The sequence below is a fragment of the Ptychodera flava genome, chromosome 3, assembly GCF_041260155.1.
Source record: "Ptychodera flava strain L36383 chromosome 3, AS_Pfla_20210202, whole genome shotgun sequence".
NCBI classification, from domain to species: Eukaryota; Metazoa; Hemichordata; class Enteropneusta; family Ptychoderidae; genus Ptychodera; species Ptychodera flava.
This window is the reverse complement of record NC_091930.1, coordinates 39,518,167-39,534,773: the sequence shown is the minus strand read 5'-3', so window position 1 is coordinate 39,534,773 and position 16,607 is coordinate 39,518,167. Positions and strand designations below refer to the sequence as shown.

Genomic DNA, 16,607 nt, shown 5'->3' with positions numbered 1-16,607 from the left:
GAGATGTCCCAATTTTACAATTGATGTATTTTCACGATTTTTCAGGATCGTTTTCTGTAAGAGGGCGATGATTTCTTCCAGAGACGCTAGGCTGTGGCGATGATGGTAGCAAAGCTGTTTTTATGAACCCCTTTCTGATATTACATTTTTTTGAATGATACTTTTCCTAAGAATAGAATATGCTTGAATTGGCAAACTTATATGTTGCTTTTTGTTTCTCTGTAGTAACTTGACTTTTTTCCAAGCTTGTCTTCGATGAAGTACCTCCACTGTAAGACTTTGTACCACTGTCTCCTATGTTATTATGACTAAGATCAAGATGAGAAAGTCCATGCATTGACCTCATCCCTTTACTCAAACTCTTTACACCACTGTCTCCTACATTATTATGACTTAAATCAAGATGAGCAAGTCCATATCCGACATTGTCACTTCACTCCAGTCCTTTGCACCACAGCCTCCAATATTATTATGACTTAGATCAAGATAAGTATAACCATACATTGACACCATCACTTCAGTCTAAGTCTTTGCGCCACTGTCTTCTATGTTATTATGACTAAGATCAAGATGAGTAAGTCCATCCATTGACCTCATCACTTCACTCAAACTCTTTGCACCACTGTCTCCTATGTTATTATGACTAAGATCAAGATGAGTAAGTCCATTCATTGACCTCATCACTTCACTTAAACTCTTTGCACCACTGTCTCCTATGTTATTGTGACTAAGATCAAGATGAGTAAGTCCATCCATTGACCTCATCACTTCACTCAAACTCTTTGCACCACTGTCTCCTATGTTATTATGACTAAGATCAAGGTGAGTAAGTCTATCCATTGACCTCATCCCTTCACTCAAACTCTTTGCACCACTGTCTCCTATGTTATTATGACTAAGATCAAAATGAGTAAGTCCATACATTGACCTCATCACTAAACTCAAACTCATTGCACCACTATCTCCTATGTTATTATGACTAAGATCAAGATGAGTAAGTCCATACATTGACCTCATCACTTTTCTCAAACTCATTGCACCACTGTCTCCTATGTTATTATGACTAAGATCAAGTTGAGTATAACCATGCATTGACCTCATCACTACTCTCAGAGTATTTTCATTATATCCTATGTTATTATGACTAAGATCAAGATTAAGTCCATGCATTGACCTCATCCCTTTACTTAAACTCTTTGCACCACTATCTCCTATGTTATTATGACTAAGATCAAGATGAGTAAGTCCATCCATTGACCTCATCACTTCACTCAAACTCTTTGCACCACTGTCTCCTATGTTATTATGACTAAGATCAAGGTGAGTAAGTCCATGCATTGACCTCATCCCTTCACTTAAACTCATTGCACCACTGTCTCCTATGTTATTATGACTAAGATCAAGATGAGTAAGTCCATGCATTGACCTCATCACTTCACTCAAACTCATTGCACCACTGTCTCCTATGTTATTATGACTAAGATCAAGATGAGTAAGTCCATGCATTGACCTCATCCCTTCACTCAAACTCTTTGCACCACTGTCTCCTATGTTATTATGACTTAGATCAAGGTGAGTAAGTCCATCTGTTGATCTCATTCCTAAACATAAACTCTTAACACCACTTTCTTGTATGTTGTTATGGCTAAGATCAAGATGTCTAAGTCTACGCATTGACCAAATCCCTCCACTCAAACTCTTTGCACCATTTTCTCCTATATTATTATGACTTAGATCAAGATGAGTAAAGTACAGCCCCTGACTTCATCTCTAAACTCAAAGTCCATGCACCATAATTTCCTATGTTATTATGACTGAGGTCAAGATAAGTAAGTCCATGCATTGACTTTATCATTTCACTCAAACTCATTGTACCACTGTCTTGTATGTTGTTATGACTAAGATCAAGATGTGTTAGTTCACTCATCGACCTCATCCCTAACTCAAATTCTTTGCACCAAGTTCTCCTATGTTATTATGACTAAGATCAAGATGACTAAGTACAGCCACTGACTTCATCTCTAAACTCAAACTCCATGCACCACTGTCTCCTATGTTATTTTGACTAAGATTAAGAAGAGTAAGTCCATCCATTGACCTCATCCCTGCACTCAAACTTATAGCACCACTGTCTCCTATGTTATTATCACTAAGATCAAGATGAGTAAGTCCATCCATGGAATCAAGCACTTCACTCAAACCCTTTGCACCTTTGTATCCTATGTTATTATGACTAAGATTCAGGTACTCAATGTTCAGATATTTTAATCCTTGTACAAAGAATTCAAAGTCCCTCTCAAGCCAATGATTGTCTTTGACCGTCAGCTTTCTCAGTTTACCCATTTGTACGACACTGGCTAAAGATTGTATAGGTAACTCAATGGAATTAAAATCTATGCCCTCAATTGATGATCCACTTAATTGATCTTTAATGTAAGGAACAATGGCTGGTAGGTAATTAACATTATGGGCAATATTGATGAACGGTTGGCTCGCGTGTTTCTGTTGTATCTTCAGTAGAACCTCCATTCCTTTCAAGTCAATGTTAATTTTGCTAAAATTTACATACTGAAGTCTCTTCAGAAAAAGTAAAGACTTTCCAACAACTTCAATACTTTGATTATCAATATTACTACCACTTAGGTCTAAATGTGTCAGATTGCTTAAGTATTTTAAGCTGTTAGCTAGCTTGTGGCAAGCGGACGAATGGAATATTGTCAACTTTAAATTTTCAATGTTGAAAAAAATTGATATATCGTTTAACACACTCTCATAATCAGTTTCAGACCAATCTTTATTCTTTGAAATATTCAAAGCAGTAACCTTTGGAATGTTTTTGAAAAAGACCTGCAACTTTTCATCCTTAATGTGAGGTTTTCTCTATCAAAATCAGGTAAGGAAGCTGATACAAGGGGTTGCCATGTAATATGGGTGACGATTTTTTGTAGCCCTGACAAATTGTGACTCACGTCGATGTCACAATTAGAGTTATAGTTTTCGTATTTCAGAAAACAGTGTCTGCACTCCAACGGCACCAATTTGATTTGAATTCATGTTTATAGAACATAGCTGACTGAAGTCAGATATCAGCTTACCTACCTGATTAACACTTTGAATTTTATTAAAACTGATATCCAAATATTGAATTGTTGGTGAAATATTGACAGTAAAGTGTACAGTGAAAAATCGAACATATTATGACTTAAGTCAAGCCTCACTAACTTTGTAAGATGCTTTAGGTTCAATTCTGATTCTGACATGTTGTGTGAAAGATTCAAATTGATCAGTGTAGATGGCAAAACTTTCACGGTATGACATATCATGCTACTATCCAGTTGATTGTTACTCAAATCTAACTCTATTAATTTACGGAGATATTTTATACCACTGATGAAGTTCTGCACATCAGTAACACAACATTTTGTCATAACTAACTTGGTTAAATTTGTCAACAATTTTAAACTCTTACAAATTCCAGAACATTTCTCTTTTGATAACCCAGACACATTAACCTCTGTAACTTGCATCAAATTATCATAGATAGAACTACTCTCAACATCACTGAGTCGTAAGTTATCTTGCTCTAAGTTGATTGATACAGTTGGCATTTGATCAATGATATGAGGCATCAGAGTAAAGTTATGACTTACACCAATTTTTGCCATATCTGTGCTTCTAATATCATTCAACAAATTTTGAATACCGATATCGCTGAACTTATTTGAGCCAAGATTAATGAACTGAAGGTCATTAAAAGTGGAGATAAGATTACCAACACTTGCAACATTTTCAATGCAATTTGAACTGAAATCCAAATACCTTGATGTTGTTGGTAAATATTTGAGTATGTCAATTAGTGACTGATTAACCTTGTTATGACTCACATCAAGGTGTGTTAACTGTGATAGATGATTGACACTCTGACCAATATGTGTTATTTGGTTATGACTTAGATTTAAATGTGTCATTGAGGATGGTAGGGAGAGATTAATGCATGATTCAAGACCATTATTGCTCAAGTTCAACTGCTTCAATTGTGTTAAATGCTCAAAGGACTCTTCCATTCTTTTCAAATTGTTATGGCTAACATTAAGTGAATGGACTGATGTTGAAATCAATTTCAAAATCGTTTGCATATCAACAACGGTGAGTTTATTATAACTTAGATTGAATTCTTCAAGTTGTGTGTAATTTTCCAGATTTTCAGTATTCAATTCATGAAGATCATTGTGACTAAGGTTTAAATAAGTCAGTGCTACGGGTATACATTCAAAAATGTAATCATTGGATTTAAGGTTGCTGTTACTGAGGTTAAGATGCTTTAAATTTCTGAAACGTTTCAACTTATTGAGCAACTGACCTGACATGTCGGTGTTACTGAGGTTTAAATCTGTCACTTCTTGAGAAATGTGTTGCAATAAAACTTTCATGTCATGTTTGCTACTACAACCATGACTTAGATTTACCTTTTTAAGTTCTTTTAAATATTTCAGTCTCTCACTTAGCAACAAAACAATATGTTGGTTCAACTCAGTACCACTCAGATCAATGCTTACAATGTTTTGGAGTAGTGATAAGTTTTCACAGAGTTTTGACAACTGACTGGTCATTAACTTTGTACAATCTATGTGTCTCACATTATCTAAACTTCTTATCAAATTTGCAACATCATCTAGTGATTCAAGAGTGAGATCACCAACATCTTGCAGCTGTGCTGTAGAGGTACACAATGGTAGAAGTTCAAGTAAACCATTTGCAATGTTATTATCATCTACCCTTACATCTATTTGCTCTCTTATTGGCAGCAATACTGTACACCCTAAACTGCCAATACTGTTTCTGCTTAGGTCCAAAACAGTAAGACGTGGCATTGCATTCAACACCTCTCGTAATAATCTACAATGGTTCCAGGACAACTCGTTTTCAGCTAAACACAATGTATTGATATTAAGACTGACAGTCTGTTCAGACAAACAGAGTAGAAACTGCTCACAGAGATTACTTCCAAACCCTGTTAGGCTCAGATTTTCTAGGTGTGGCATGAATGACAACCCCTTCATGAACATCTGCATAGTGCATTCCTCAATCTCTTCCATTATGCTCACATTACTTGAAATGGTCAATGATCTAACTGCTGGTTGTTGAGTTATTTCACTGCCAGATACGGATTTTGAATGTTTCTGTAGCAGTGGTAGAATTCTCAGCAACTTGGCAGTCACAATGAAGTCATGAGTATTGTTTATTCTGACTGTACACCTGTCAAGAGAAAGAGGATCTCCAATAATATTTGTAAGACATTCTTTGAATTCATTTGAGACAAATGCTTCATCAATCTCTGTATACAACTTTATGTCTTTGATTAAAGAAGTGTACTGTAAAGTTACAGCGAGAGCGTGTATAGTTTTATTGGAGATCCCTTTACAAGATGACAGATCTAAAGTATGGTTCCGACCTATGACTTCCTCAATGTCTCTTGCAAAGACACATGGCATCTCTGATTCAAACAAACAGTTACCAACCAACTCAAAGTTGTTAATATCAACAGAAGATTGAAATTTACTGAATTTAACAAATTCTTTCAGGAAATGCGATGCTTTCTCACCCAAAATCCCTGTGATATATGGGAAACAATACGACAGGTTGGCTTGCAAAATCTCTGTTTTCTCTTCCCTGAGAAGCATTGGAGTATTATTGGCTGACAAAGCAACAATCGTACTCAAATACGTTGCAATAATGTAACTGTATACATATTTGCTTTGGAAAGTGTAACAATCATCAGACTTAGTCAATAACCCAAAAATGTGTGATTCCAAATTTGGAATACTTTTATCAATCCACGACAGATACAATTTACCCACATTTTCTGCAGTGATGTGATCATACAAACACTTTCCAATATCATTCAACCTTGCTTTCAAAATTTCTCTGAGATTTTCAATTTCCACATTATTTTCTTTACAATAAATCTCTGCATGGTCTGTTACGGCATACTCAGTTGCCTTTGTTACTGTTGTGGGTAAAGTATATGAATTCTCAAACCAAAAGGATACAAGGCAAGGGAAGAAAAACTCTTCTTGTCTCAGAGCATCAGCTACTGGATCAAACTTTGACTGTTTAAGTAAATTCCTTGCTTGTTGTTTATCCTGTACTTGATCCGTGACAAAAGCCTCCAATTTTCTACACACTGCATCCCGTCGCCATTTGGCTCTGTATTCAGAGGAAACTGCTGCCATTTCTGTTTGGTGGGTATAACAATATTGCAAAAAATGAATTGAAAACATATTTGATGTGCTTGAATGTTAAGTTCGAGGCTAAAAATTTAAATAAGCTTCAGCTTTTGGGTTATTTGCCACAAGTTATAATATTCCAAAAGCCCATTGCTCTTCATAAAAAATGTAAATAGTGTTTACAAATGCTTAATTTCTGTTTTTCTATGTTACAATATCACATTGTTATTGTCTCATTGTTTTAACATACGTTGGAAGAGTGTAGGGTTTGCTTGATTGCTGAGGATATAGTCATGTGATTCTTGGCAAAGAGCTGTCAAACTATTCCTTCTATGTTAACAGTAAATATGTCTGTTAAAGACATCATTAACATCGTCGTATTCTAATCACTTTAACTGCAACTTACCGTGCATCTTCTGTTTTACTTCTTCATACTCTCTTTCATGGATCTTAAACTTGATTCTTATGGAAATGCCAGCCTTCTCAGCTTTGTCTCTTATGTCAGTTGGTATGAGTATACTAGTTAGAGCCTTCTCCACTGTACCATCTTTATATTTCTGCCAGAAATAATCTAAATTCTCCTCTGTAAGAAAACTCAAAATAAAGACTAGGCACCCGTGATCAACACCATTCAAGTCAGCCCCGAATTCTTTTAATTTCTCCATGCATTCGCCAAGTTTGGCATTGTCATTTTCTGGTATTGAGTTGACGTATTTCCTAACAAGCTTTACCAGTTCCTTTTTAAGTTGTAGGTTCACCCTCCTTTCTTCAACGTCAAGTTTTTTTTTGTCTTTGTCTTTCATTTTTATCTATCCCCACACTGACCTTGCCTGCCATCCCTGTAGAACGAGAACATTGAAAACAAACATATTGAAAGTATTAATGAACAAATCCCCTCTTTTATGTAAATTGACATGTGGCAAAATGAGGAAGACTGCATTTTAGGGGCATTACAATACTTGTTATCTCAACAATTCTCCTGGTCTAAACTTGCAATCTCCTTATTTAAGTATTTCAAATGATGAAGTCAGATGTACAATCTAATGCTCGTTTGACATCAATGTCTTGGCAGTCCTAAACAGTGGCACCTGTGACTACTATTTCTACATATAGGTTTGGACACAGACGTTTTGTTTTGGTGTGACACAATCAACAACACTTGTTATGAAGGGTAATGCCACTGTTTGTTACCTGCCCATGGCTGGTGCTCATGACAGTATTGTTGATGACACCCTTGTCTTTGGCTCGGTCATTATTAATTATATGTCATTTGCATCATCCCTAAGGAGGGAAAAACATCATGATCTTGCCCTTGCTACCATGTGTTATCGTTTAAATCTTATTCCAAAAATTATCGACAGACAAGTGTCATTTATGAAAATCATTTATATTTCTTCCTTTACTTACTTGGTACTTTACCCGTTGTTAGATACCGATTGCTATTACTTAGCCGTATTTCTTTGGGTGATTTAACACTTATTGGTTCTGTAATAATACAATAAAGTCAGTCACTCTTGTTAGCTTTTATTTCTAGTTTTAAAGTTGCTCAGATACTATCAACTAGATAGTTTACTTCACATTGTTAGAAATCACTCATATTGTGCTTAACTGCAAAGCTAACTTTGCATTTCACGAATACTACTCTTCATCAAAAGTAATTTATTAATAATTGTAAGATGATCGAACCTCATTGTTGGTGGATCAGCTCTTGTAATGCAATTGAATGTTATCCTAAACTTGTACAAATCATGGATTATGTTTTGAGTTCATTTCTTTACCCTTTCATCAAAACTTCCTATTTTATTGATGATAAAAATTCACACTGAAATTCAGTCATGAAAGGATTGATCACATAACGCTGTACATCAACACTCTGTAGGATAGTTCCAAGAATCATCAATAACAGTGAAGTCCGATGATGAACATATGTAGAAATATGTTTTATTTTTTATTTTTAGCTTTCATAACCACAAAACACACATATGCCTTCAGAGTCATCACCATTACAACTCAAAATGCCCTACCTAAAATGTGGATGTATACCGATTAATATAACTGTCCTCCAGTACATATAATTTCAATGTACTTTTGGAGATTAATTACCTGTTGATTTTCTTTTCTTCAAATTAATATGTCTAGCAGCTGCTAGGCTTTTTTGAACTTTGCGTCTTCCGTAAAAGCTGCTTTGTTCTGTAGTCTTGCCGGCCTTAATCTCTGAAATTTCATGAAAAGTATATTTCGCTTTGAATTTGTTATAAAACTATTTTCAGATAACACATTGAAAATGTACCATAATTTTTTAATGGTAATACTTACGACAAGATTCGGCCTTTCTTTTTTTCACAGGTCTTGACTCTTCACCCCTCTGCTCTTTCATACGATCTTTTAACTGGCGTAGTTTGGATGATTTTCTTCCGATTTGATGGCAATCTAGGGATAATAATCATAACCTTACTTTGTGAAAAAAATATTTCCATGAGTTTAAACATGTATTTCTGTCAATCAAAGTATAATGCTTATCATTCTTTCTTTCTTTAATAATAAGTGTATCAAATAGTGATTTCTACATGTAATGATAAGGGACTGGACACAAATTACAGGGGATGGCGGGGTACTCCGGTGTTTTTTGGGGTGGGTCGCCATTTTTCGCGCAAGTATTTTTGAAGGGTCATACAATTTTGTGTATGCCTATGGGGGAGGGTCACCTTTTTTATGCATCAAAGCTGAACTTGCATGTGCACGTATTGAAGAATATGGAATACTGAAAAAAGAAAAAATACCTCCTGGCACTTTCATTTTCTGCCATTTCCATTTTCGGCGCGCCCTTCGGGCGCAATTTTAAGGGTATAATAAACAATGTATTGATGATCCAAGCAGCCACATTGATTTAAGTTGTCATGATTTCTACTATCCAACTCCTCTAGTGTGCATAACTGTCCCTATTATGACTCTTTCAATAACAATTTGGGAGATCACTTATTTGATATCATTCTCCCATTGGCAATACATTGGGTATAGGTCGGTGTCAAATGTTCATGTCGCTGTATGTACATTTTTTATTTTTTGAGGACATTGACAGAATACAAACTATTCAGAATAGTGCAAAATGTCATCAATAACAACTGGAAGCTTCAGGTCAAACAACTTTTGAATAACAATTTAGGATCAGATAACCTATGAGTTATTTGTAGTGTCCTCATAGCCTACAATGTATAGTATACATTTTGATGAAATTCCAAAATCAAATTTCTTGCACAACCATGGACTTGAAACCACTCTAGTCTAATCATGAACATAATACATTATACTAATAATTAAGTGTACATAAATGCACAGATTTACTTAGTTTTGTATTGGAAAAAAATATTCATAGTTTTGTCATAGACTGCTATGCATAGTGAATCGACATTTCAGTGAAATTCCAAAATCAAATTTCTTGCACAACCATGGACTTGAAACCACTCTGGTCTAATCATGAACATTAATACTAATAATTAGGTGTACATAAATGCACAGATTTACTTAGTTTTGTATTGGAAAAAAATATTCATAGTTTTGTCATAGACTGCTAGGTATTGTGAATCGACATTTCAGTTAAATTCCAAATCAAATTTATTGCACAACCATGGACTTGAAACCACTCTGGTCTAATCATAAACATTAATACTAATAATTAGGTGTACATAAATGCACAGATTTACTTAGTTTTGTATTGGAAAAAAAATATTCATAGTTTTGTCATAGACTGCTATGCATAGTGAATCGACATTTCAGTTAAATTCCAAAATCAAATTTCTTGCACAACCATGGACTTGAAACCACCCTGGTCTAATCATGAACATTAATACTAATAATTAGGTGTACATAAATGCACAGATTTACTTAGTTTTGTATTGGAAAAAAATATAATAGTTTTGTCATAGACTGCTATGCATAGTGAATCGACATTTCAGTGAAATTCCAAAATCAAATTTCTTGCACAACCATAGACTTGAAACCACTCTAGTCTAATCATTAACATTAATACTAATACTTAGGTGTACATAAATGCACAGATTTACTTAGTTTTGTATTGGAAAAAAATTATTCATAGTTTTGTCATAGACTGCCATGTATAGTGAATCAACATTTCAGTGATATGCCAAAATGAAATTTCTTGCATAACCATGGACTTGAAACCACTCTAGTCTAATCATGAACATTTATACCAATAATCAAGTGTACATAAATAGACAGATTTGCCAAGTTTTGTATTTTAAAACAATTATTCTTACTTTTGTCATAGACTACAATGTATGATGGATGAACTTTTTATGCGAAATGCCAAAAACAAAGTTCTTGTACACAGATGCACGTGTTACCACCCTCTTCTAATCAAGTACAATTATGTCAATTATTCAGGGTCCATATATGCAGAAAAAGTGCATATTATTAATTGTGAAAGAATTTTTTTACAGTTTTGTCATAGACTCCCATGTATAGTGAATCAACATTATCGATGAAATCTAAAAATTACATTGTTTGTACACGCATGCACTTTTTACCTGCCACTTCAAGCAAAGTACATTTACATGAATTATCACACACATATGATTTGAAATTTTTTGGACAAAGCGTTATATCAGCCACATTTTGCCTTCCTTTTTGGAGGGGGATTTCAAAAGTATAGCAAGTCAGAAGGGGGGTCTTGAACACATTGCGGGTTTGTTGGGGGGTATTGAGTAACAGGGAGGGTCATTTATTTTCATGCACGGATAAGGGGGAGGGTCACTAATTTTTGTGCATGAACTTTTGAAGGGTCACTATTTTTGACGCAGCGGTGTTTCAAAAAACACCGGCCCACCCCCCTGTAATTTGTGTCCAGTCCCTAACCAGCTATTGTAACCTCCACAAAAGTAATAATCTCCATCATCGCAATTGAAGAATCAGCCAGTAAATATTTATCTATGTAATAAGGAAAGCACCTCCACACATTATTCATATCTTAATTGCTTGCTTTTAATGTGTTTTCTGTACTTTGAAAGTGTATTTTAAGGTTCACTTTCTTGTGTATAGAATGATTGGCCACGGCGAGACACAACTGTAATCTGCGTGTCAGTGCAGTCTCTACTCCAGAGTGAAGAGAATGTATAACACTACGATCCTTTAACGCTGTTTTTCGAAAATTTATCGTACTTTCTTCAGTGGTTGTGTGGAATAATTCATAGATGGTCTGTATTCCTGTGTTGTCCCACTTGAATTTTGTTCCTTCACTGGGGTCATGCTAATTTTGTTCTACTGTGTTCGAGGTAGTGTTCGTATTGTGTTTACTAGATTGAAATATAGATATATGTTCTCGTCAACATGTCTTGTGTCAAAAGTTTCTTTTATAAGACTGTATATTACTCTGCTGTTTGTTCTGAGTCATCTGTTGTAAACTTTGTGTGATATCCCTGGTTGACGAGCTATTTTGGCGCTTTTTTATTACTTCATCATTAGTGTCTACAACTGCTGTTCCACTTCAATTATCTAACGGTTTGATTGGTACCTCACCGTTTTCTGATAGTGTTCTCAATGTATTCTATTCTGTGTTGCGGAAAGGAAACCTAGTTTCAGGAAGGTATACAATAACATTACACTAGTCTTATTAAAGTTTATTATTTACTCAGGGCATTGATAAACAGATGATCATATATACACGTTCAAATTTATTACATTTATGGTTAATTTGTTTATTACATTTGTGGTTCCGGGTTGTTACATTAATGGTTTGCTGTTTTATTACATTTGTAGTTTATTTTATTACAATTTTGGTTAATATTACATTTATGGAGGATACAGCTATCTCCTTATCATTTAAATGAACTCACTTCAATGTAATCCTTTCAACAATCATAAATAGAACATACCCTCCTCTAAATTATGTCTCTCAGTTCATGAGAATTGAGTATATTATAGCCTAATAATATGATTGTATCAATGTTTCTGACTTAAGGTGGTATGCGCCTCGAAAGTGAAAGACTTAAACTTTTGCTCAAACTTTCCTAAGGGACTCTTGCAACCGTTCTCTTTCAAATTCAAGAATAAAAATCGGGGGTCACCGTGCAAATTTTAGTACTAGAGAAACACATTACCAAGACTTACCGATATTTTAAATTCAAAATGGCCGCCATCCCTGTGTTAACTCTATGGAGAAAATATAAAATGTTCGATTTTCGAAAAAATAAGCCGGTGAAAGTTTTTCTTTCTCTAAGAGCTTCAAAATAAGCCCCCACAAGTGGTAGATCAGAAAGGAGTTGTAAACGTTTGAGGGTCCAAATATCTATCCCTGATGCGCGATCTACCTACGCATTGTAGAGTTACGGTACTTTTTATACTTAAAGCTGATAAAAAATCTTTCCACAAAACCGAAAATCTAATATGAATATGTTTTCTTACCTTCAGATGATGTTCGGTTCGAATCTTTACCTCTGCTGGATACGAATATAGATTTGCTATCAAGAGGATCTACAATGGTAAAGACCAAGGAAAGATAATAGTTTCCATTGTGTCAAAACGAGAACTAATTTTCCAGTAAAACAACAACAACAACAACTACTACTACTACTACTACTACTACTACTACTACTACTACTCAACTTACCAGTTTTAGTGCTATGTTCACTCTGGAATTTGCATACCATTACTTTCAGTGGTTCTTTTCCCATCTCTTCAAACAACTGTACAAGCAAATCTAAATTGTTGCAGTCTATATCACCATGCTCCTTTAAGTGATGGAAGATGTCTAAAGCACTTCTAAGCTTATTCATGTCTTCCTTTGACACCTGTTCTCCTCTGAGTAAGTTCTTCATTTCATTTACATCATCCTCATTCAAGTTTTTTGCCAGGTTTCGAAACAAGATGTTTAGTGGGCTGATGGTACGACGTGCCCGTGGAGCCGCTGCCATGATCAGGAATTACCTAGATACACTGATTATATTTACAATGTCACTGTGGTATAAACCTGTATCTTGGCAGAGCCCCACAATACCAATGCTATCTCATGGACAAACCTGCCGGTACACTGCTTCTTAGTAGGAACTAACTCATCCGTTCACAAGGAATACTGTACCTGAATAGGATAAAAATGTAAATATACCATAGTATCTTTATATTTTAGAAATTTATTAGTGCAGAGCTTATACACAGTCACAGAGTTTTAACAAATCTATGCTTTTGATAATTGTCTGACATGTGATTAATGCACTCACAAAACTGCCATCAGTAAATCACATCGATTGAACGAAGGGGAGTGTTTGAGAATATGAACTTATAAAGGTCATCTTATTTGGTTAATGCACATTTTTCGTGACACTTTCTGACCTGTGTATCACTTCACTGAACTCTTAGTAAAGAGATAATGTTTCAATGAACACTTTAACAACAACACTATAAAATAGTATCCCGAGAAAAATATTTTTTTTCACATTTACTTGCGCATGTCAACACTTTGTTTTTTGTATACCACGTCGCTTTGTTAGTCTTACAATTAGATTTTGGAGTCAGAATGATTTGTATATTTACATCATTTCCTCTCATAGCCTGAACAGAGGGATGGTAGCCATTTAGAATTTCAAATTTCAGTAAACGTTGTGTTATTTGTTTCTCTTGTACAACATTTGCACGGTGACCACCGATTTTTATGCTTGATTTTGAAAGAGAATGGTTAAAATGTTCCTTGAGAAAAGTTCGAGCAAAAGATTATAGGGACATAAGCTGTAAATTGTGGCAAGTTTTTCAGTATTCTGCTTCTGTATATCAACTACCGTGTCTGACCCTAATCCGTTTGTCATTCTGAAATTTCAGGTATTCTTTTTGTCAACACAGCTTGTATGTGTGTAGTGATCATTGTTTGTTGTTTACAAATGAATTCTAGTCCGGACTTGGATACACTTTTCAACAATAAAAATGTACATTATACTCATATAGGTGTTGTTGATATGCTAAATACTTGGCATTAAATTACAGTTTAGGGATTCAATGCAGAAAGCGTAGGGAAACCACAAAACAAAAGTTCTGAAAATATAGCCAAAAGATACAGCTTATGGAGCTTTAAAGGTATACAATCACCTGTAATTTAAATATGCCCATATATAAGTGTGCGAAATTAACGTCGGTCGGACGGTCCGAGACCGACAGATTTCTCGTCGGGCCGAAAGTTTTTAGCAACATGTCGGTCCTTATGACCGACTGGAATTTGGAATAGATGATGAAAATTTCTCCCGTCAAGACCTGTAACAGATACAGATAACGACTAACTTTGAATCATATGATTCAGACTTGAATGTTATGCACCTATCAATGTTTTCCGCCGTGGGAGTGCGGGGCAACAGGGAATATTGATCGCACTTCGCGTCCTGTTAGTGGGGAATTCGATCTATGGTACGCCACACGGGGAGGGGGTGACAATGTCGCAACATAGTAATCTTTTGTCTTTCGACGTTTTACATTTACGGAGTCTAATCCCTCCGATCGAGGCGCATAGCACGGTGCAGCTGATTACATTCAGATCAGTATGAATTACGTCCGTGCATGCAAATTCTAGCAATGGAATGGATTGATTTTTGCGCAACAATGTGACACAATATTATAATAATACTAGTCTAGTGAGTGTAACCCTGGTAATGTTAGCATATCTGTGTCATATGATAACAACACCCAGTATCATTTCACTAATTCCACACTTCAAGTGTTCGGAATTTACAATTACACAAATGTACATAATACAGCCTTTCATTTTATCAAACTGACTCCGTTTTCTTTGCTTTGATTTTCAATTGACGCGTTCAAAACATAAACGGTTCATAGAAGAGTTTAAGACAAAAACCTACTACGAGTACAGTGCTATTGCCTAAACATATTTGGTTTTGAACATGGAGGTATTTTTTTACCTCCATGGTTTTGAACTACGCCCAATACAAGGATAAGATGTTACACGACAACCCAATAGTGCTACCTGCAGTCGACAGTCAAGTACACGTTTCGCTACGTTTGTTTCTGGACCGCTAGAACATCTTGCTTGCTCGTTGGTCTTCAACCAAAGTTCACAAGACCGACTGTTAGCACGATATATCGACGTGATAACAAGTGTACATTTTATAATAACAGAGCGGCCTTATCATAACAGTTTTGTCGTGTATACTCTCAGAGGCCGAGAGTAGGGCTTCAAATTGTTTCGATGTATACCGTTTTACGACAGGCATGCAAAACTCACCGTCATCCTGGGCTGTATGCCTAAATATCGAAAAAAATTACGTCTTTTAAGATTTTACGGTATCATTAACTGATCGTGTCGCGATCGTTTTCAGCAGTATAGAGTGTCTGTCAAACTTTTCAGAATCATTTTAAAAGGCGATGGGACCCAGCAATCGCTCAGTCAAAACTTTTCAATCAGAAAATATGCATTCATTTCCGCGAGTGGCGACGTGTGCCATTCATGTTGTCTGCAATTTCTATAATCGAGAAAAAAGTTACGATACTTGTCCTTTTAATTAAACGTATAACTTCACCTGTTTCTTCATGAATGCAACAGAGGCCACATTTAAGCACATTTATTTTTTGAAAAATTTTGAAAGTAAGCCATACGTCATATCAAAATACATACCAAGTATTTTCTTCCTTCTGTTTTACATTACAATTAAAAAAGACGTAGTGATCAATGTTTGCATAAAAAATTATTCACACACTCCCCTTACTCAAGACCGTTTTCAGGGTACTAAGGTATTCACTCACTCCTCTACCACTAGCGTTGGCTAATTTCAGAAGTGATTTTCAGCTCGCCAACCATTTTCAAATCACAATATCACATGCCCTGGTGTAGTGTACAATTTTACACAGCCATGTAGAGAACATCATCTCACATAGACTGTCATGAGAGACAAACTGTCTCGCTTTCATCACCCACATGTAGTCAGTGCATGAGCCTGTATTCGCCGGCCCCTGGGTATATGACATCATTTTATGGTCCGAAAGTGGGGGATTTGACATGGCTAGAAAAAAAGTCAAATTCTCCTGTTAGTCCCATAGTCCCCCCCCCTGCGGTGGAAAACATTTATAAATGTGTGTGCATGACAGTGAGGAAGATGAGGGCTGTGATCTTTTTCAGATTCCAGATCATGTAGCTGAATGATGCATTCACTTACACTATTCTGCAATCGATGTGAACAATAGTCCTTTTGTATTGATATAAGGACATGAAAAATTAAATATTACAACATTCAAAAGCATAGTATTAGTGGAGAGAGTGTTGACTTTAATGCATTTATTGAGGACCGGCAGTTTTCTGTAAGGACCTGAAGCTTTGGCTTGGTGCAGGCCCTTATGACCTGAAGCTATTTTCTCTTAATTTCGCACACTGCATAT

General features: G+C 35.6%; 2 protein-coding genes and 1 long non-coding RNA gene across 3 annotated transcripts in view; all 3 read right to left on the bottom strand.

The window, feature by feature from the left end:
• LOC139129296 (uncharacterized) overlaps positions 1-16,607 on the bottom strand; it is a 413,410-nt gene that overhangs the window by 36,950 nt on the left and 359,853 nt on the right. The window lies entirely within an intron of this gene.
• LOC139129986 (NLR family CARD domain-containing protein 3-like) lies at positions 152-2,994 on the bottom strand. Its single transcript, XM_070695698.1, has one exon. The coding sequence runs from the start codon at positions 1,672-1,674 to the stop codon at positions 523-525; it is 1,152 nt and encodes a 383-aa protein (XP_070551799.1). The 5' UTR covers positions 1,675-2,994; the 3' UTR covers positions 152-522.
• LOC139129992 (uncharacterized) lies at positions 7,483-8,756 on the bottom strand. Its single transcript, XR_011551737.1, has 3 exons — positions 8,544-8,756; positions 8,331-8,441; positions 7,483-7,712 (listed from the first exon to the last, which is right to left on the bottom strand). It is a non-coding gene; the product is annotated as an uncharacterized lncRNA (long non-coding RNA).

Bases quoted from the DNA above. Each gene is read 5' to 3' on its own strand.
- LOC139129986 (XM_070695698.1), bottom strand. From the start codon at position 1,674: ATGCGTAGACTTAGACATCTTGATCTTAGCCATAACAACATACAAGAA.